At 39.1% G+C, this 21,848-nt stretch overlaps 1 protein-coding gene across 6 annotated transcripts in view; it reads right to left on the reverse strand.

Annotated features, from left to right (window-relative positions):
• LOC119732145 (voltage-dependent calcium channel subunit alpha-2/delta-3-like) overlaps positions 1–21,848 on the reverse strand; it is a 100,288-nt gene that overhangs the window by 38,412 nt on the left and 40,028 nt on the right. For all 6 annotated transcript variants that reach the window (XM_038205545.1, XM_038205547.1, XM_038205546.1 and 3 more), the window contains exons 4-9: positions 19,115–19,174; positions 16,824–16,992; positions 13,199–13,330; positions 10,142–10,202; positions 3,031–3,181; positions 46–120 (exon numbers count right to left, since the gene is read on the reverse strand). In XM_038205545.1, the coding sequence (XP_038061473.1) occupies positions 46–120; positions 3,031–3,181; positions 10,142–10,202; positions 13,199–13,330; positions 16,824–16,992; positions 19,115–19,174 (648 nt within the window). The remainder of the gene's footprint in view (positions 1–45; positions 121–3,030; positions 3,182–10,141; positions 10,203–13,198; positions 13,331–16,823; positions 16,993–19,114; positions 19,175–21,848) is intronic.

Here is a 21,848-nt window from a genome sequence, read left to right on the forward strand (position 1 = left end):
CACAAAAGACTGTTGAAAGTTATAGCAATGACGGTAGGCACTTACGTTTTTATTGTCCGCATTGGCTTGCACCAGCGTCCCATTAAAACACGACCGTATGAATGACGTTGTGTCCCCAAACTGCAGCAAAACAGAAACAAACTCACTCAGAATTTGAGGAACAGATCAATTGTTAGAAACTTTAAATGGAATTCATAAATACTTGACACAGTTTATCCATTCCTACTGGTCAAGAGCCTGTCATGTGAGCGGTTTTAAACGGTTGATGATAAACAACCAGCCGGTTTTAACCACTTTTCCGATGTCACATGAAATTTTGATTCCTGTTAAATCTGGTCCCTTTTACCCTTTCATTGGTTTAACGTTCACGATATTCACTTAGGCATGCGCAATAATACCAATAGGTCTATATTTCATAGGGTCCTAAATTCACACTACACCGGCACCACCACGTTCTGCGCCACATCGCGCATTACGCGAAACGCGAGTGCCAATCTCCATATAAGGAGATTTGTAGTACTACTTGCGAGAGGCAAATACCATAAACATAGCTAGAGGAGTGTTTAAAAAATATGAAGTAAAATTGTTTAACAAAATCGTTGGAAATTTATTAATTTTGACTTGTTTTGACTTTTAGACTGAAAGGTATTTATGAATGGGAATAAATATGTGTTTGGCAGGTATTATAACAAGAATGCTTAACACCGGCGTGGGGCCTGGTTGCCGATCAGTGTACAGGCCACAAGCCGGTTTTAACGTACTTGTTTTAAACTGGCCAAGCACATATTTATTCCCATTTTAGATCTTTCATTTGTTAATACTAAACACAGCTAATTAATTCTGACTCATCCCGATAGGTCAATACTATTGATAAATACAACATGAATAAATTACAACCAGATATGTGTTTGTCATGTGGACAAAAACAGCTGTTTGAGCTGTTTCAAATGACTCTGTTGCATGTGATGACGTCACTTCAAATTTCATCTAAAACACATCCCGGTTAGGGTATATACCAAGGCGATTTACAATACAAGCAAACATTAATGACTCTATTATGCTTTTGAAAAGAAAGTGAAGAGCTGAGACTATGTGATCACGAATTTCTAAAATTTGATCCAGTTTCCTTCAAATTTGAATCAATTTAAACTAATTTTCTACCCAAACCAATGTGATTTTTCTAGAAAGAGTCTCAAACACACTCACTTTGACTTCTGACATTTTTTAAATGGCAATTCAGTTTTTATTTAAATGCTGGTCTATATTATGCTCTTTTCCTCAAAAACTTTGCAACTGATAATAAAGAGGTCAAGGATTTTATTCTCTGTGTTAAAATACTTTGGGATTGTAGCAAGTTCAATGAAAAGCAGATTAATTTTGTCCACTTACAATTTCTCATTATCTGTTCGGCCCCGTAACCAATCATAAAGATTTTATGAATAAAAAAGGAAAAATAGATTTTGGCACAATAAAAGTAGTGCTGAATTTACAATCAGGCTACCAATTCATCAAGAATTAAGCTGCAAATTAGATGAGGAATTCTAATGCTGGGAGAAAAAGGGGTCACTATCGAAGAAGATTAACCAAAGGATGGGCAAATTTGCTCTTAAGAGCAATTCACTGGGGTCTGATTGAAAACGTGAGCGACGAACAGCGAGCAGTGTTTATGGCATAAAGGGGCAAATATATACACAACGCTTCACGCTTTCAGGGTTTTCATTGCTGTCGCTAATAGCCGCATCTGTACAAACGGTGCAAATTTGTACGGTCTCAATGACCCTTGGAAATCTTAAACAATCCGATTGAAGCCGCCTCCAAAGCAATTAGGTTCTCTGAAATTGTGCTGAAAGAAGTAATCGAATGGTGTAGAGACAAATATATACAGAACACCTCAAAATTGGAATTTGTGAGTGTGTGTTTTTGCTTAGGCACATTGTGGTCAAGGAAATTAGGTTAGCTAGTGGATGAAACATGCTGATGAGTAATATTTTCAAAAACACGTTCAGTCCAGAATTATTTGTTTTTTCATTATTACATTTTAGCCCATTTCAGTTCAGACAAAACTGCAAGAGTAAAAGCAGGGGGCTAGGCCAGGGCTGAAGTTGGTAAAGTGAGCAATATACCTACGGCCATGTACACACATAGCAGAATTTGGAACGAGTGGCATGATGCCGGAAGACCACACAATCTTATGAGCTATTGGAGCACCTTACAAAAATTAAAAGCATAACCTCTGTATAGCCCTTTTCACACTAGAGCTTCTCAACCCGGGTTGAACTCAACCCTGGGCGAACCCAGTGCCGTCCCGGGTTGAGTTTTTGATTTTTCAACCCCGCATTCAACCCTGCATCGTTTCACACTTGTTTCATGCAAATCAAGCTTATCATGCTCAGTTAGCTGTTTTGAACCCTGGCAAGAATTTCAACCAGGGTTGAAAATCTCAACCCTGGTCTGGAGCAGGGTTGAGTTCAACCCTGGGCGAAATCAATCTCGGGGTTGACGCAGGGTTGAAATTCTTCAAGTGTCAACCCTGTGTCAACCCCGAGATTAGTCTAGTGTGAAGAGGGCTTATGGGCTCCGTGCACAAGTAAACTCCCTCAACTGAAAAAAGGAGAGTTGGGGGAGGCCACATGAAGAGGCATGCACTGCCAAAGTTAGCCTAACGCTCACGCGATGGCTTTGTGTAAAATTCATAATAAAATTAATCATGTGCACTTCGTGCAATATGCGCACAAATCTGTGTACGTGTTCTACATAACCCCCGAGGACTGACACACAAAGGGAGAACAACACATCCTTTCAGTCCTTGGGAGTTGAGGCTTTTCTCAAAAACAGTCCTCTGTAGTAAGTTTGTACGCTTAGTCTATGGGAGAGTATTATATTGGAGGGACAAAGGGAAACACAAAGCATTGTCCTCGAGAGTAAAGTAAAACAAGAGTGCGTGCACGCGGTGTGTCTCATCCACTGGGAAAGTGCCCTCTCTTGTTCGCGCACCGAGCCCATTATGAACTTTGCTTGCGCCAAACTTACTGAAATGACATTGAAGAAGTCGTCGTCTCCCAGTGTACTCATAATGGTGTTGACGGTATGCTTGGCCACCTCGTGTCGTGAGCCGGTCATGCTACCGCTGGTATCCACCAATATGACTACATCCTTGGGTGAGGTCGCTGAGGAGATGTACCTGCAGAGAGTTACAACAGAAAATGTAAACAAATATATACACTATGTTGTCCCAAACAAAGTGTCCGTCTGACTAGTTTTGAAATAACTACAAAACCATGAAGTCAATTTTATAATTGTTTGCTTGTGCAGGTTCTCCTTATCCTTGGCCTAAGTCCAGAAGAGTTTCTTTAAATATCAGTCACGCATTACTGCACAATAGTCAACTGATCACAACAACTTTTTGGACACTGTGTGACCAAGTTCCTTGCCTTAATCAATGTCAGTGCTGTGTAATGTAAGCTGTGTAAAATCCTGCATGGCTTAGGAGTATCTGCACAACAAAACATTTCAAAAATGACTTCATGGTTTTGTAGTTATTTCAAAAATAGTCAGACGGAAACTTTTTGGGGAAATACTGTATATCAACTTAAAGGAAAGGTTAAGCTTGTTACCTAAAATTTGGTAGGCTGATTTGTGATGAGTCCTGATAAAAACATTCCAACAAATGCAACCTTTGAAATGTGACTGAATACTATTTTCCAGTATAGAAATGAGCAGTCCTGTGATACTTTTTGGTCAAATTTGTTTTGTGTTTGAATTCCATAGTGCTATGATTGTGAGTGAACTTTTATGGTCAATAGAGTTTGTTTGTAAAACAAGTTAAAGGTAAAAACAACTAGGCCTAAGTGGACAAAAAAAATGTTTTCTATTTTGATTGAAGACCCGGATTTTCTCTAAAAAAAAAATGATTTTGCAAACCTCTGATCTTTGCTATTATGCAAGATGATATCTCCAAAGACATGTCTCGGTTTTTAAACAGTACCCCAAAAAATGTCACAGTGTGAGAAGTGTTTTCTAGATTTTTCTAGATGAAAAGAAAAATAAATAACAACCTTCACACGAATTTCTGAACAAGTTTTGATAATTAACCACAGTCTGCGTACATAAAGACAATTTATTCAGTTGAATTTTTTTTTAAGTTCAAGGTATCTGATTACAGCTGCAAGTAAAAAGTACAATACATCTATGTGACCCTGGCATTAAGTACTGGTACCACTACAAATAAAAGAAGAAAAAAAAAAAACAATTCGGGAGTTTTATTTTCCACGCATTTTTTTTCATTAATAAAGCTAGCGAGTCTTTGTTCCTGACTTCTTCATCAGTTTCTCCCTTACAATGGCAAAAATCACCAGACTACTGGTTGGATATTAATTTTAACAGCTTTAATCTCCAAGGTTGTAGGTAGGTACAGCCTCCGGTTGTGGAGAAATTACGTGCAAATGCTAAACAAAATTCTGCTGGTGAAATTTGTCAGATGGCCCAAAGCCGTAAATAACTGGCTTTGCTTCGCACATATTACCAACGAGAGGGAGTTGGAAACTTCATTAAATGACAGACACAGAAGATTTGACCTAAGAGAGGTCTATGGAGAGCAGAGGCCTCAATCGCTTCTCAAAAGTGGGGGGGGGGGGGGGGGGTGGGGGACATACCTTGATCAGAACTGATGCGGGCAAAGCCCTTATGGGCGTTGAGTTTGGGGCCCTCCGAAAAAATTGGAAAGTGGTGTGATCTGAGGCAATTTCTGACCATTTTAACCAATATTTTCTTAGCAAAATAGAATAATTTGAACATCGTTTTTGAGGTTGGAGTACTTCTGGCCTAAAAGGGCATTTGCAAATTGCAGTAAACCTTTTGGACAGCTGAAGTGACAACTAGTGAACAAGAAGGGAGCATTTACATTAATGACCACATGTCATACAAGGAAAGCACTACACTGAAACAGAATGTGGCAGTAATGTGGTGTACCCAGCTGTAGGGAGTAGTGGAGATCAAGGAGCAGCTGTGGGTCCAATTTAAACAGGAATAAAACATGTTTGTATCCTGCTTCAAACTGTTTTTTTTTTTTTAACATGTTTTTCCATTGTTTTTTGGAACAGCTCGAAACAGGATTCAAACAGGATTACGCAGGTTAAAAACAGTGTGCAAGAAAACCTCATAAAACAGGTTCCTGTTTTATTCCTCTCTTTTTTTGTAAAACAGTCATAAACAGGTTATATTGCTTTTTTTAGAAAACAGGAATAAAATAGGTGTCATTCCTGTTTTAAGAATACAGTAAAGACTAAGAGCTGTACATGATGTGTTTGTGAGGGAAATTTTTTTTTTTTTTTATTTCAAGGTTTTGTACGAACAGCAGGGTTTAGAGGAATTGAACAATAAAGATTTAAGTTGCACATGAAAAAAAATATGCAATATGGTTGAAAAGTGCAAACATCAGTACAGTGGACACATAATTATATTCTCCCTCAAAGTCGTCAATGTACCAGCAAATATGGTCGAGCATGTATGGTACAAAGTACCAGTATAATAACCATGATCAATTTTAAACTGAAATGTGCCCAAAACATTACAGCGCAGACATATACCCACAACTGCATGTTACATGTAATTGACATGTGGCAGAAACAGCATTCAAACACACGTCAATCATCTGGTTTAAAGAGGTTGTGGAATGCTCGAAAACATTTCCGTCATTTTTTGGGTATATGTAGCCTAAGGTGTGATGAAATAAAAACGACTATTGTTTCCGTCATAAAATGAGTACAAAAGGTACTTTTGAGAGCTGTTTTTCAAGTCCTGTCATGCCTGTTTCGACCCGAACGTGCAATTTGTGTACAAGTCGTCGTTGCGGGCAGCAAACAAAACACAGTAAATCGTGACGTAATAAACAGGACTCCCAATGCAGAGTAGCATAAACAAGTCCTGTTAATTACGTCACGATTTACTGTGTTTTGTTTGCTGCCCGCAACGACGACTTTTATACAAATTGCACGTTGGGTCGAAACAGGACCTGAAAAATACTCCCAATGCAGAGTAGCATAAACAAGTCCTGTTTATTACATCACGATTTACTGTGTTTTGTTTGCTGCCCGCAACGACGACTTTTATACAAATTGCACGTTGGGTCGAAACAGGACCTGAAAAATAGCTCTCAAAAGTACCCTTTGTACTCATTTCATGACAGAGCCAATATTCATTTTTATTTCATCACACCTTAGGCTACATATACCCCAAAAATGACGGAAATGTTTTCTAGCATTCCACAACCTCTTTAATTTGTTGCTCTTTTCACAAGTGTTTATTCAATGTTATGAAGAAGTGATGAGACATCATACCAGCACAATTCAGTGGCCTTCATTAAGATTCTTGCCACGACAGAACCATCCAGGATTCTACAAATTACATTTGTTGTACAACTCCATTAATTCATGTTTCATAACGTGTGCATTAAATGCTATTAAATACGCCATAGAATTGGTTATTAGTCATACGCGGCCGAGGTCAAGCATTGTCTGGGGTGATGTTTCCAAACAAACTCGATCTTACGTACACGTAGCGATATGCACGAGTCCCTTTTCATCGTTTTATTGGAAATTAAAAATAAACAGAATCTGTCACGTTCGGAGTGATAACTGCAGTCAGCTATGAAGCACTGTTCCATTTTCCAGTCTTATTTATTCTTGAAGTCTGAGAAAGAAAATTTTCACCTTAATTGCCTATACATATCCTATGGTAGCATTAAATGGCCCACAAGACATTGTTTGGAACGATCGCTATTGGAGACGACCACGGGTGACGTCACGCTCCTACGGCGTATTGGTTTACTTCCATCTTCGCACTTTGCTGCAGTCGCGTGTTCATGTGAGAAAAATACAAAAGGGCAACAACCTTATGGGCTCCGTGAGCCAACAAAAGAGGGCACATTTTTACCTCTTTTGAGAGCTCCTTGGCGGGACACACAGCGTGCGCGTACTGTACTGTACTGGTTCACGCGCGAGGTTTGTACAATTTCCTGAAGGTGCAAAAGCTATAGCCACCGCGTCTTCGCGTGAGCGTCATGCAGGCATCATCGGCGCACGAATACGTTTGAATTCAACTTGCGATGGTCGCCGAGCTTAATCCCCGCCTCCAATAACTTCGGATACATTCGAAATACGCAGTGGATGGATCGGAACCAGTCTAGGTCATCCCAGCTCTCCTTTTCTGGCCATAGATGGGGTACTTGTGCATGGATCCCATTAGAGCTGAATAAAGGCCAAACCATTTTTTTTTTAAAATGAAAACTGCAAAACTCTTCTCAGCTGGTCACGTTCCTTGACAGTACATGTAACTTAAAAGGTATTAAATTGTACATCGACTAGTTTGAACAAAACTTTCAAACAATGAATCCCATTTACTAAAATCTCGGTTAAGATCTTTGGCATGACACTGACAGTTACACGCCCCAGGGTGATTCAATAAGACTCCATTTATCACGTCGGCTTTGGTAAATTTGCAGAGCCATTCTGAGAGCCTTCACGTTCTATACGGTGTCAATCTTAACAGCCTCAAGGGTGTAAAAACAGCCGGTTTAATGGCTTACGACCTTTCTGGTGCACTTTCTTCAGGTAATTTCTGGTTGGTGGGTCAAAAAATGAGTCGTGTTGTTGGCGATATTTTAAAAATTACCACTTGACAAGCCATGGGGAGTGAAAGATCAAGTAATGAAGGGGTGGCCGGGAGGGGTGGGTGGGGGGGGGGGGGGGAGAAGGGGCAGGGAGAAGAGTAAAGATTGGGGGCTCGCAGAAGCAGCAACACTGATGTCCACCTAGAGATATACTTCAAAACAGCAGCTAATGCAGAGAAATGTCATGTGATGTTTACAGCATAACGGCTGTCAGCTGAAATCCGCTCAGCAAACAAAGGCCTATTAAACATGCTTTGCGGACTTCGCGGCATGACAATGTCATGTACCGGTATTTTTACAAATATGCACAAATTAATTCATTTTATTGCATACACAATAAAATACATTATTCTCCATAATCACACAGATGGGTAAAGCCCAAAGGCCTGGCGCCCATGATTTGCATAGGCTTAAGGTATTTGCATTCTGATTTGCTGACGAATGGGACAAAATGACATTAAAATGACATTATAGGGAAGAAGACCCAATGTACGAGTGTGCCAAAAAAAGGTGCAGCATTCAGAAAACAAATAATTAAAACTTTTCAATATTTGTTTCTTCAATGAAATGATATATTGCATTAAAGCCTGACTATTTCTCCATCCACCCCTTTTTACCCCATTCCATTTAAGTCCATTTAGATCCAGAAATACAATCAATTAGGTGAAAGGTTGTACACTTGGGCCACTCTCACTTGGACATGCTGAATTTGGGTTAAGCATTGAATAGGCGTTGAATAGGCATTGAAATTGATGACATCACAGGTGAGAGTGGCCCAAGTAGAAAATTTCACACCCTTTCAATTAATTGATTGTATTTCTGGATCTAGGGACCCAAATGGAATGAGTTAAAAAGGAGTGGATTGAGAAATAGTCAGGCTTTAATTTCATTGAAGAAAAAAAAACCACATTAAATAGTTTTAATTATTTGTTTTCTGAATGTTGCACTTTTTTTTGGCGCACTCTGTATTTGAGAAATTGACACAAGTACAAGCGAAGATTTTGAACTAATAACGCAAACTCTTTAGACACCCTGAATCCTGTTCTAGGCTTCACTAAATTGTACACCAGTCATTTGACCAAAGAACTCATTAAAAAGTATAAATACAAGTCCTTGTCTATATGTTTGTCTGTTTTACTGGATAGTCACAAACTATACAGAGGCAAAACAGAAATAACACATGCCCTTTAAAAAAAAACAGCCACCTGTTTTCATAATTTTTAATGGAAAGGCCTTCATTTTTGTCACGGCACCATGCATCCAATGAAATCTTTCCATCAGCTTTTGAAGAAAAAAAGTCCCTGCAATGCTGTGCAGATGGTTTAATTTAACTACGTTCCCCCTCAATCTTGTTTTCCCCCTCAACCTGATTCTCCAAGAAGCGAAATTCTGAAGTCGTGAACATGAACATGAACTCAGACAAGCAGTTTAATAATTGAGCACGCTCACAGTCAAATTCTGTCTACGACCCTCAGGTGACTCACATAAGACAATATCTATGGCTTACACATGATTGAACAGAATGAAAAATGTATAACGGAACTCAAGTCCATATCACACGCAATTGAATTCGGAAAATTGAAATTCAAACTGGTTGAGAGGTAATTACGCTTTCTTTATATTTTTATTATCTCCATTCCTCCGTGGGCCTAACCCCGAGGGATTACTTTCTATTGGACCTTGGGGTTTGTAACACGATATTGTCCGATGTCGGAGATATATATCATCATTTAGAAGAGGAAGAATACATTGTCTTGTGTTGTCAGTATCAGTTTATGGAATGAAAGGTTAAAGCCTGATGTACAAGCTAGCCAGGCTGTGATTTTTGTTTTAAATTATTGCAGTTTCAACAGATATTGCATTGCGCACTTAATTTTTGAGACTCTCCATATCAAAGCATAGTCTGAGTATCACCCGTTGTCAAACAGAGCCCTCTCTGTAACCAACGTTTGATCTATCTGAGCAATGCAATAGATTTGGAACATGCTACATGCAGAACTTCACTAAAACAATGGTCCCGACATGTGGGTTTCTTTTTTTTTACTCACCCTTTATTGCATTGGTTCTTAAATTTGTGGAGCACAAGTGCATGTAATTTGCCAGATTTTAAACGTGGTGTTTGTTCAAAAGAGCACCAAGCGGATGTGTGCAAAAAGGGTGACATTAGACACTAAAAACCCCTGGCTCAAAACTGACCTTGCACAATCAATTTTGAGCAGTTACAGTACAAAATATGTTCAGCTAATTGTTCGCTAAATGTCCAAAGTCAGATTATAATTTCATGCTATACTTTAATGTCAGTAAATGTCTTCTAATTCTAGTTACTGAACTGGAATTAGTCAATACGGGCCAGTTGACATGTAGTGCATCGTGGCCTTTTGGTTTTTATGAGTATAGTTCACTAAAAATGTCACAAAAGGAATATTCAGAAGGGCTTTTGACATTCAGCACGAAGAGAAATCCGAGCTAACTTACCAGCCTCGCTTGCGGCAATCGTACAGGTCCAAGCCCCTGCTGTCTGGTTCCCACTCGATTCCTGAAAAATAACAACAAAAACTGCTTGTTTCTTTCCTTTTTCTGCACAATTTCCCATGGGAGGCCTACAAGAGCTTTTCTGTAATTTTGGCAAAAATTGACCATTAATAGAGTTCCATAGCTGTTTCTTTGAATCTGTGAGATTAATCTCGAGGTGTTTCATTTACTGCAGGGTCTCTGGAAAGAAATTTTACTTCAGGTAGAACAACAACTGTCAATATCAGTTTTCATCAATGTCAACCTTAGACCAATTTGATAAGTCTATCACCATAAAGCTAAGGTCTTCTATAATTAATGTTTTTTTATACTCGTCAAAAACTTGATTAGTTGTCAAAGTCAAAGTAAATTTTCATAAATGTCAATTCCGAAACGAATAGTAAGAGAAAATTTCACAATATCTTAAGTTGTTGATCTTAAGCTACAGCACCTGATAAAACTCTTTTGTTCCATCCTTGATCAAAAGATGTTGAAAACAGGTTTCAACTTTGGAAAAACCATATAAGCATCTTAACAATCCTTGCAAGAAGTTTAAGACACCATACATTATATTACTGTTGTACAAAGGCATGACTGACATAAAACAAGTTCAGTTCAATTACACATCTCATAATCAAACTTGACAAAGATTGCTATGAAAATGTCTTGAAACATTCTTAACAAATGGAGGAAAATGTAACTGGCATCCACACCCTTTACAATGCCTCGCAAGAAAAAGTGTTAACCTGGGAATGCACTGTTTGGTTGTCACAACTTTTATATTTTTTGTGAAGTTAAAACTCTTGTGACAAGAGTAAGTGAAAAACACATTTTCAACTCCCTACTGCTTTTTTCCATACTTTGATTCACCGTGTAGGCTTGACATAAGAGCCCTCTTCTGCCAAAACAAATCTACATAAACATCAACTGTTAGCCAGCATAAGAGCTAACCATTGCGCTCAATTACTTCCGAGATTTTGGGTGTAAAATCTGCGATTGAGCCTGCCTACAGAAGCCCATTTCCTGTCGGACTTTGCACTGATCATATTAGACATAAAGGGATGCAGGTCAATGGAGGATAGCGAGTATGTCAGGACGTCTTAGGATTAAGAGCTTTTGACTTGATGGCATGGTTCAAAAGAAGTGCTGTTCTGGGATTTGTGAGATCAAAAATACCGCGGTTGCAATCTGCAGTGAAATGCCTTTTGATGCTTGCACTGGCAAAAGTTAATTGTCCTTTTCTGCCGCATCAAATTGTGTAGGGCGTGCTTCAGGATTGGAGAGGCTGAAGGCGGATGTGTCTAAATCTATTCTCTATAAAGGGAATAAGTATGTGCTCCGCTGGTTTTAAACAAGTAGGGCCTACCTGTACGTTTAAAACCATCTACGGGCCTGGACGCTGTCCGGGACTGGCTATAGGGGAACCTGGATGCTGATTTCAGCTCGGGTCATTATCCGCAACCAGGCTCCTGGCCTGTATTAAATATACTTGTTTAATACCGGCCAAGCCAATATTTATTCCCATTCATACATGTAAATAGCTTTGAGTCAAAAAGTCAAAACAAGTCAAAAATTCACAATTGTCCAATGATTTTGTTCAACAATTTCACCACATGTTTTGTAAAACACCCCTCTTGCCATGTCTACAGTATGTGCCCTATGCGCGTATTGCTAAAAATCTCCTTTTATGGAGATCGGCAGTCCACGTCACTTTTTAATTGCTATTTTTTTTCAAAGTTATTCACATTTGAATGAGATATCGAATGGAAAATGCTGGCCCAGTGTTAGCTATGGAGTGATTCCATAACAAATATTGATTTATTTGTGGCGTTACACTAATTCAGTACTTGCTGGTTCCCACCTCCCTATCAGAACTGACAATGTGGGAACTGGGAACCAGTCAACTTTCTGGGCTGATCTGTTAGTTTGGGTTTAAGCAACACACAATTAAAAAAAATCTTATTGTGGGTTGCAGATGGCCAAAACAGAAAATCAATTTTTGTTTTAGGAAAAATAAAACATGTAAGTACAACAGGTTACGCCACACCAGTCAATTTGTTTTGTTCAACATTTAAAAAGTTAAAGTTTATCGGAAGAAAAAAAAAGTCGATCTGTTGAGGAGCATGCATGGACAGTAAGAGCTGAATTTTCTCCTCTTGTTGCAGTTACCCTTTAAGCAATAATGGCGTATCTGCGCTACGTAGCTCCACTCCATACCTTTGCACCATCTGGTCCAATTCCGAAGCTGTCACATGGCCACTTCACGACCCCATTTTCCCATTATCGCGAAGAATTGGACTAATAATGTGACTGGCATGTGTAACTAGCTACTCACAGCTTCGCGCCCACTTCAATTTTCTTTATCAATTTATGAGGTGCGGATGCGAGGAGGAACGACGAGCAAAACGCACAAGGGCTCTTGGTGTGAAACACTTGAAAATGTTCCTGTGTGGCAAGCCACTGATGAAAGTTTATTATGCAGACACTTAAGTGTCTGATATATTTCCTGAGTAATATGATATGGTTATGGGGATGTGGAAAGTAGGAAAGAGTTGGGGGCCTACCCTTCTGTTTTTCTTATTTGAATACTTATTAACATTTTTTTTTAGTTTTCAGGAAATAAATTGAAACGTTCATATCTCCCTCGCTAGCCATCAGCTTCACATACCTTTTTAGTTTTAATATTACAATGTGGTACTAGTGCACGATACTATATATACTTAACCCCTTTCCCTTTTTGACAAACAAAATACTTGAGCCCTCTTGTCTCCCCCCCCCCCTCGAAAATGTTGGTTCTGGATCCGTGCTTGTTTACATTTGATCAAAAATGTTGCCAAGAGTACTGTACAAATGAATACGCAGCACCAATGGGCATCCAAACATTGATGACCCCTGTTGAATTTTTTTCACCGATGATAAATCCAGACGGTTCAGATATCCCACATTTAATTCACCCACTTCATTTTGAATTTTGACTTTTGAAAACGCGCATCATTTCTATGCTCGGGTTTGCAAACTTACCTGGGTAGTTCCTGAAGAATCCCGTATTGTGGCCAAAGTACTGCCAAGTTAGCGTGGGATCTCTCTCGTAGTTCTCTTGAAAAACTTCATTCAGTACCTCCGTCTCCGCGATACCGTTCAAAACTTCGGTACCTGAAACAAAAACGGAATGGATATGAGACTTGAATACATATACTTTATTTCAGAAAAGTAAGGTTAAAACTCTCTCATAGTACTCCTGAAATCTTCACTTAGTTATTCCGTCTCTGCGATATTATTAAAAACATCGGGACCTGAAACACAAAAAGGAATGGATATGACACTTGAATATACGTTATTACAGAACGTAAGGTTCAAACTCTCTCATAGTACTCTCGAAAAAAATTCACTTAGTAATTCCGTCTCTGCGATACTTTTAAAAACATCCGGACCTGAAACACAAAAAGGAATGCATATTTCACTTGCATATAATATTTGATGCGATCAAGCTACATGAGTCGTTTGTCGGGAATTTTCATTTGGAGATACAGGCCAAAATAGGGCCACTTCATCACATCACTTTATCACATCTCTTGGTGTTCCGACTTCCATAATTTTTGAACTAAAGATGGTATCAGCATGCGGTTTTCACAGCAGTAATGCTGAGATTGTGCTCTTTTCAAATCTGTAATAAAAAATTTTTTGACCGGGGTCAACAAACGACTCATTTAGCTTGATCGCATCACATATGTAAAATAAAATTTACAGTACAAAACCAGTCACTTGGACCAATTTTTTTTAAACTACAGGGTGCCCCCCCCCAAAAAAAAAACCCCCTCAAGCCACCCTCTCTTTCACAGCTTTCAAAAATATTGATACATTTTCGACAATTTTATTTCAAAAGCTTTTCAACAACGAATTCGAAAAAATATTTATTGAGTTATGACCAATCGAAAAGGCTACCGTACAAAATTACACCTGTGATACAATAATGCCTCAATAATGGTATGGTATTGTAGTTTTGATTAAAATAGTACGGTTTTATCCTTCAAGTAATTTTTATTGTAATGACCATTAGAACGTAAGTTTATGCATTTTGCGCAATATAAATGCCATTATTATTATTATTATTATTATTATACAAATATTTAATTGGATCCAGTCAAACTGACGAATTAAGTCTGATTTATAGAGTATTAATTCTGTTTAATATTGGAGATCAAAGCACTGGACCTATTCAGCAGAATAGCTAGAGGTCTCTCACTGATCCAAGTGCCCTGGCCTACATCTGGGTATTGGAAAGTCAGCATCACCACTGTGATAGGCAAATTAGATTGTATTGTGCCGCGCCCAGTAGGTAGTATAGGCAAGCCTTTGTTGACGGCTAATTTGATCTCCAATGCATCCATAAACCTTCAATGGGAAAGGTATTCCTCCCCTCAAACACTTCTGAAAACATGAGTAAAATGTATCTTTCCTCTTTCTCCTTGATAAAACCAATTACATGCCAGGCCTTTGTAAGGATGGAGCTTTTACCTCTTATTCCAATGGGCTCCGTGAACAAGTGCCCCCTCAACGGTAAGAAGGGGAGAGTTTGGTGAGACCGCTCACGCGAAGACGCTATGATTTTGGGCACATTCAGGATAAATAAGTTGTGCGTACTCGTACTTCACGCTTGCGAACCAGCACGCACACGCGGTGCGTCCCGTCCATGGGGTTCTCAGAGGTGGTAAAAATTGCCCTCTCTTGTTCGCGAATGGAGCCCATAAAGGCGCGACATTTCTGGCCATATTTTGAAAGGGGGCTCACTGCAAGGTCTGTAGTGGTACAAAATTCGCCAGGGGAGATTCCAGGTTTCGATCAAGAAGGTGGTTTAGCAGCCAAGAGGGGGTTAACAGGCATTTGCAGTGTTTTTCTGCACGATTTTCCCATTTTTTAATGATCCAAGAGGGGTTTAGACTGAAAGGTAGACTTTTTTTTTAACTGCTTACCCGCGGCCTCCGTAAATAAAAAAAGTTGGGGGGGGGGGGGAGGTGTGGGGGAGGGGGACCTGGACACCATCTTCCTTCAAAGCAGACACTATCAGACAATGGGTGGCATTCTTTATGGCGGCACAAGTAAAGATGTTCATGTGACGTTAAAAAGGGGCACTCGTGAAAAAACAAGGACACTCATGAAAAAGGACTACCACATTTTCAGTTGGGGGGGGGGGGGGGCGATGGCGGGGAGAGGCACAATTTTTAAGAGGGACCCCACCTCCTCCCCCCTGGCTATGCCGCTGCCGCCATGAATACATGTTTTGTTATAAATCTGTATTTTATGATCCAAGTTCCAAGTACGATGGTAGAATACAGTATCTAAATGCAATTTGATTTTCACCATTTATAACGTTAGTGAGGGTCAATTACTGCAATTTTGGTTAAAATCATGCAGTTGGGATTGAGAAATATCTGAATGTTTCAAAATATATTTAGAAAGTTTCACGATCCCTCATATAGACTTTATAAACATCCAACAGAATGGCATCAGGATACTACATTCTTTCCACAAATAAACCTGTCGGTTGGGGGCATTATGAGAAATGGACTGTGGTTTGCCACTGAACACGTAGTAACAGCTAACATACACAGTTATGTCTGTTTTCAGGCCTACCGGTACACTGTTTGAAATTAACCAATATTGACAAGACCTATAAATTATTTTGGTAATTCTTAAAATTCACCGCCATTATTGCCACTGAGAAATGTCCCCATCAACACCAATGTCATCAGTGTTTAGAAGCCATGTCTAGACAATGACGTATGTAGTACATTTCACTCCGGTAATTGGGCCTGTGTGAATGACATTGTTCAAAACAAGTCCATGGAACAAACATGTCATATCAAGCTGTTACGGAGTGTCACACGGTAGTCTTTATTTAATTGTGTGAGAGACACCCTCCAGCTTGAGTCAAACTCTTGAAATAAAACTGACCATTTGTTTTTCTCAAATGCTAGCTCAATGAATATTGACTCAATCTATTTCCTTCTTTGGTTCATATCTTATTTCAGATTTTAATTACGTAGGTTCTGATTTTTTTTTTTAATCAATTTTTCCTGATATTGTTCTCACAAACTGCATTTAATTTCCCTGTTGTTGCAACACACTTTCTGACTGCAATGACAGAAAGGAAAACACACTTTTAAATTTTTTTTCAAGGAATTTTTTTCTCAAATACCTTTATGCCACTTCAATCTAAAAATTGACAAAAAAATATATTAACAATTCCCCACTTTTACCCTACGAAACAATTAAACTAGTACAGAGTTTGCCCCCCCCCCCCAAGTAAACATTCAAAAAAACAAAATAATTAAAACAGTTTGATGGGTTTTTTTCTTCAATGAAATTATATATTACATTAAAGCCTGACTATTTCTCAATCCACTCCTTTTTACCCCATTCCAATTGGGTCCCTAGATCCAGAAATACAATCAATTAGTGAAAGGATATAAATTTTACTTGGGCCACTCTCACCTGTGATGTTACCAACTTCAATGTCTATTCAATGCTTAACCCAGATACAGCATGTCCAGGTGAGAGTTGTATCATTGTGCTAAGGAAGTAAGGGAGTAAACTATATTTTCCAATAAATTATGACTGTTCAGATGGTCTTGTATATTTTACTCACCAAAGTTGTAGACATTGGCAGCAACTTGGACAGTACTGTTGATGATATTGACAGGAATGTCGTTGAAGTGTTCGTTGGGTGTTAGATCAAACGTCTTGCGCAAATGGAGGTCTCTATCATTGCGGCCGGTGGTGTTGGTGTTCACCAGGTTGGAGTTGAAGTACTCAAACTTTGGAGGTAAAAAAAAAAGATCTCAGATTGAACAAAAGAATCTGACTGGAGTGAGAGTGGAACCTGAGACCTCCAGAACACTGGAACAGAGCAATATATGGTTGCTTGTCATGCACTTTGGGCAGGCCCATCACCAAGGGGGCCTGGTGGGGCACCACTTGTTGAGCAATTGCCCCCCCCCCCACGGCAAAAGCCATACATTTGTATTTTTGTATTTGTTATGGTAGTGGGCCCCCCTAGTTGGTACTATGGCCCATAATTTTGTATTTTTTTTTATGTTTGCAAATGTTGTATATCACCTTTATTATTATTATTATTAATGGTTTATTTATTTATTCAATCATACAAAAAGAGACATTGCAGCCAGAGGCTGAAAAGCGCTTCCACTCACAAAATCACAATATTAATTAAAAAACCATATCATTTAAAAACAATGAAATTAACAATAAATAACATTAAGGTCACACACGTAAACACGCAAGCTTACAATTCAAAAACATGACATGCAAAGGACAAGACAAATGGAATTACAGTTATTGCAATGACAGTTAAACATTTTGGACCGAGCACGCACAAAGACTGAATAACTGTTGGCAAGAAAGAAAAAAAAACTGCCAAGTATATATAAAAAAAACTACTGATTGTTTAAAATTGAGGTTAAAATGGGATGGGACTGTTTTTATACCGATTGGTCCTGCATCTGATACTGGAAAGTTTATGGGAATTTCTGAGGTTATTATCTCTATACGAAGGTAGCCAATCTCTATGAACATGGGAATGTAAGACATTACTACCAAACTTTAAACAAAGCAATTCTTTAAAGCTGAGTACTCAAGCTTGACCAAAAATCTCAGTTTTCCCGCGTGATTTATACTTTGTTACTCAGTCAGTCAGTCAGTCAGTCATTGACCCAGCCAGTGGACAATATAGTCTAGCCCTTCGGGTCCAGCAACAAACTGACTGATCTGATTGATTGCGGATGTGGACACAGTGACTATGACAAGTCCCTCACGGTTTGCAATCTCTCATCCACCACCAGTACGGTCACTCCGTGACAGATATTTCCCAACAATAACAAGACCAAGGAGAATAGAATTTCCCAGGAGATGTATGATCGCAAGAAGCTGAAGTTTACTGATGCTATTTCGGATCTGTAGGCGGCACCAAGACTGGACATCTCATATGCCTCCAATTGTTGGTTAATTTTCACATGAAAAGCAACGCACTTGAGTGTGAGAACATTACAGACATGGTGCTCAGTAAAAAAAAGAGTTGAAAAGCATACCGTAATTAAACTGCATATAAACACATAAGCAAAGGAAATCAGACAAACAGACACTGAAAGACTGATCAACAATCAGCGTGTTAGTCCATCACAAATCCACCACATGCCGGTGTCATGCCAACACCACAAACCATCCGGTGCAAAATAGTGTCTGCTGAGAGCATGCGCAATTTGGCACGTAATACGTGCCAAATAGTGTCCGGTGATAAAAACAGTGTCTGAGCTCTGTCGATGTCATGCATTGCAGCACGGATTTCAATTCATTCTTAGATACTGTTGGTCAATTTTCTTGCCACAATACTGTTCGTTCTTGCTCAAATGATGCTAAAAAATGTGAGAGAAACTGTTATTTAACATAAAGAGTTTAGCCAAATGTGAGTTTATATTATGTCAGAAATATCAATTTAAAACAAAATCTACAATCAGTTTAATAATTGCAGATAGAAAAGTTACGGCTAAAACAAATTATACGGGAAAATTGATGAAAAACGATTTCATTCATGATGTCTTGAAAGCTGACCGCATGGACACCATAGGATGCATGCTAAGCGCGGACACTATTCGGCAATCTTCCGTCAACAATGTGATGTCACAAGACGCATGACCATTCACATAGCAGTATGCTAATGAGCGGACACTATTTGGCACCGGACAGTTTTTGACATGACACCGGGTCTCGGGTCACAAGAAAATCACAGGTCCCAAAGGCCATCACAAGTAACTGGGGAGGAACAATTAAAAGGAACGTCTTTGTCATAGTTCATTTGAATAATCTTGTGAAGACTCGACTTGACTACACCACTCTAAACAGTTTAACTATTACTAAATCACATACCTGTATATCTGGGTTGTAGTCATACATTTCGTGAGCCTCTTCAACTTTGTCTCTGAGTTTCTGTAGATTTCAGAAGATAAAAAAAGAAATTGCGTCAAAATCTACAGACGGGTGCATAACAACTAACTTAAAATAGACAAAATTGCGGGTAACACCATGTGGAAAAGAAATCTCTTCTTAGAAGAAGTGTGGTTCTGAAAAGAAACGGTTGGTTGAGTGTAGAACTCGACGTTTCGGACAGTGTGCTCTGTCCGTCCTCAGGAGGGTGAATAACTTGATGAAGTTTTAGCTCAGTGGATACTATAAATTTTCAGAAAACAGAGAAAACGTTTGGAGAATTTGTGGGTCTCGTAACTGGATTCTGTTGCAAACTGGCACATTAAAAAAAACTGTGCCTGTGGCGCACTTTCTCAAACCACCTTCAATGATTGTGTTCTTCCGAATTTCACAGGGTATTTGGTACTAATCCTGTCTTCACTTTGAGCAAGGATTTTCTCCTGGATTTGGCAGATACTTTTCCGGGTTATTGGAAATGTTCATATGTGCCTATTTTACTAGCAAGTTTCAAAACAACTGCTAATTTTTTGCAAGTTCCACACTACCTATCAGTGTTATTTCCCTTGTGTAAAAATTATCGAAGTTCACCCAAGGAAAAGGATATCATTTTCGTTTAGCTTGTATTCCTCCAAGCCAATAAAGGTTTCTCCTCTGCCACCTCAGAACAAAATCAATCATAATCGAAACTGACGGGCAGTGACACAATTGTTGCAACATGATCGGCCCAGTCGCACTCAATCCAGAGTGTTCAGGTTTCAGACTTTCCAAAGTAAGTACAGGTGCACCTAGGTGGTTTTTCGTATGGCTTGGTATCATAATGCTTGAAGATATTGGGGATGAACTATAGCACCGCCCCAACCCCCCCTTAATTAAAAAAAAAGGCCTTTGTTTGTACAGTAGTTCCAATAAAAGTGATGTATCTAGCAGAGGGGAACAGGTCACTCGCTCGAGACCTCCCCCCCCCCCTCTCCCCCCCCTCCCCCCGGAAAACGCTTTTTATTGTTTAAAGACCATGAGTGCCCCCTCCAGAAAATCCGGCCCCTGCTCCAAATGGGATCCAAGGTACACCACTGTCAAGAAATTTCATCAGCAATTTCAAAATTAATTAAGCCAAAATAGCTGCTGATTTATAACATTGAACATTTTTTTTAGACAAGTTTCCCCCAAATGGTTTTTTAAATCATTTGCCTCTAAAAATATTTGTTTGAAACTTTGCCTTGATGGAACTTTATATAAATCATAATTTACGGCCTTACGCTTTGGGTGATGGAAAAAAAACCTTCACCACAAAAGAAAAACAACATTCACATAACATTATCAGAATCTTAACAACCAAATGTATGTCTATGGAAAAAGCAACATTCGGGTTGGTTGATCTTTTCAAACTGCCTTTTACTGGGCTCCAGTTTACAATGAGTGCGACCCAATTTTCAAGAATTTCTTTGCAATTTAAAAACTAACTAACATTATTCAAAGATTGCATTTTTGCCAAATCACATTCCTGGCTCGATCCTTCCTTGACATTTAAATCATTTATTCCTTTGAAAAGTCTGACTTACCCATAGAGCTATTATTAAATTACTAGAGCGCTAACTGGATGTACAAAGTAATGCCTGATGGGCGCATCCATTTTTGTGCACAAACCTATGGAAAACTCGAAATTTCATCCGGAAAAATAGATTTTTTTTTCTTCTAAATTGCTATATTTCCAGCAGTACAGAAGTTATTCACTTTTGAATGAGACAACGACCGAAAAATCATGCTCAGTTATTGAATTATGACTTTATTCTGTTCTCACGGGGTAGACTAGTTCCTACCCCACAATCAATATCAATAATGTACAGACTCGGAGCCAGTCTGCTCGCAAAGCGGATATGTTGTACCAAAAACAAAAACCTTTTTGTCAGAGGGTTGCAGATGTCCCCAAAGGGCAAAAAAAAGGGAAGTGTTTTGGTTGGAATAAAACATAGAAGTTGAACATTCATTAAAAGAAAAAAAAAAATCGAATTTGTTGGGAGAACGGGGAACGCAACTATAAGAATAAATCTCATTTAGAAGTGCATATTGGCCTCCATCAATTCCCGCCCTTTCAATTCATCATCTTTTCTTTTTGGTGGATAAATCAAGTCAACACTATCATTACGATCCTTTTTTTCCTATAATCACAAGTCTGAAATTGAAACAATTCAGTGGTGGATCCAGCGCCATCGCCAGCTCTGGGCATGCATGGGGGGGGGGGGGCATAGTATCAACCAGGGGGCACTACTACAATAAAACATTAAAAAATGCATATGTATGGCTTTTGCCAATGGGGGCCCGCCCCCACCGGCCCCCCCCCCCCCCCTATGAGCTAGAGCTGAATCCGCCCCTGCAATTTAAGAAACTGCCACATATTTGAAAATCTTTAATAACCTAAGCTTCCATGAAGCGTGGCCAATATACCACCAGGTCCAGAAGGCAAGATTACCCTTGCAATCAATGCGACTTCCTGGGGCGTTTCTTGGGAGAGGGGGAAATTAAAAGATGCGGTTTATTGTTAAGGTCTCTGCTGGCTTGACCTCAGTGAATATCAAGGATTTTTGTTTCCTTGGGATCTCTGCTATAGCATACGAATACAAATGAAAATCTTTAGCAGAGGGACAAGGGGGAGAAAAGCGATGCTAATGAAAACTGAGTT

This window comes from Patiria miniata, unplaced genomic scaffold (genome assembly GCF_015706575.1).
Source record: "Patiria miniata isolate m_02_andy unplaced genomic scaffold, ASM1570657v1 HiC_scaffold_24, whole genome shotgun sequence".
Classification (NCBI taxonomy): domain Eukaryota; kingdom Metazoa; phylum Echinodermata; class Asteroidea; order Valvatida; family Asterinidae; genus Patiria; species Patiria miniata.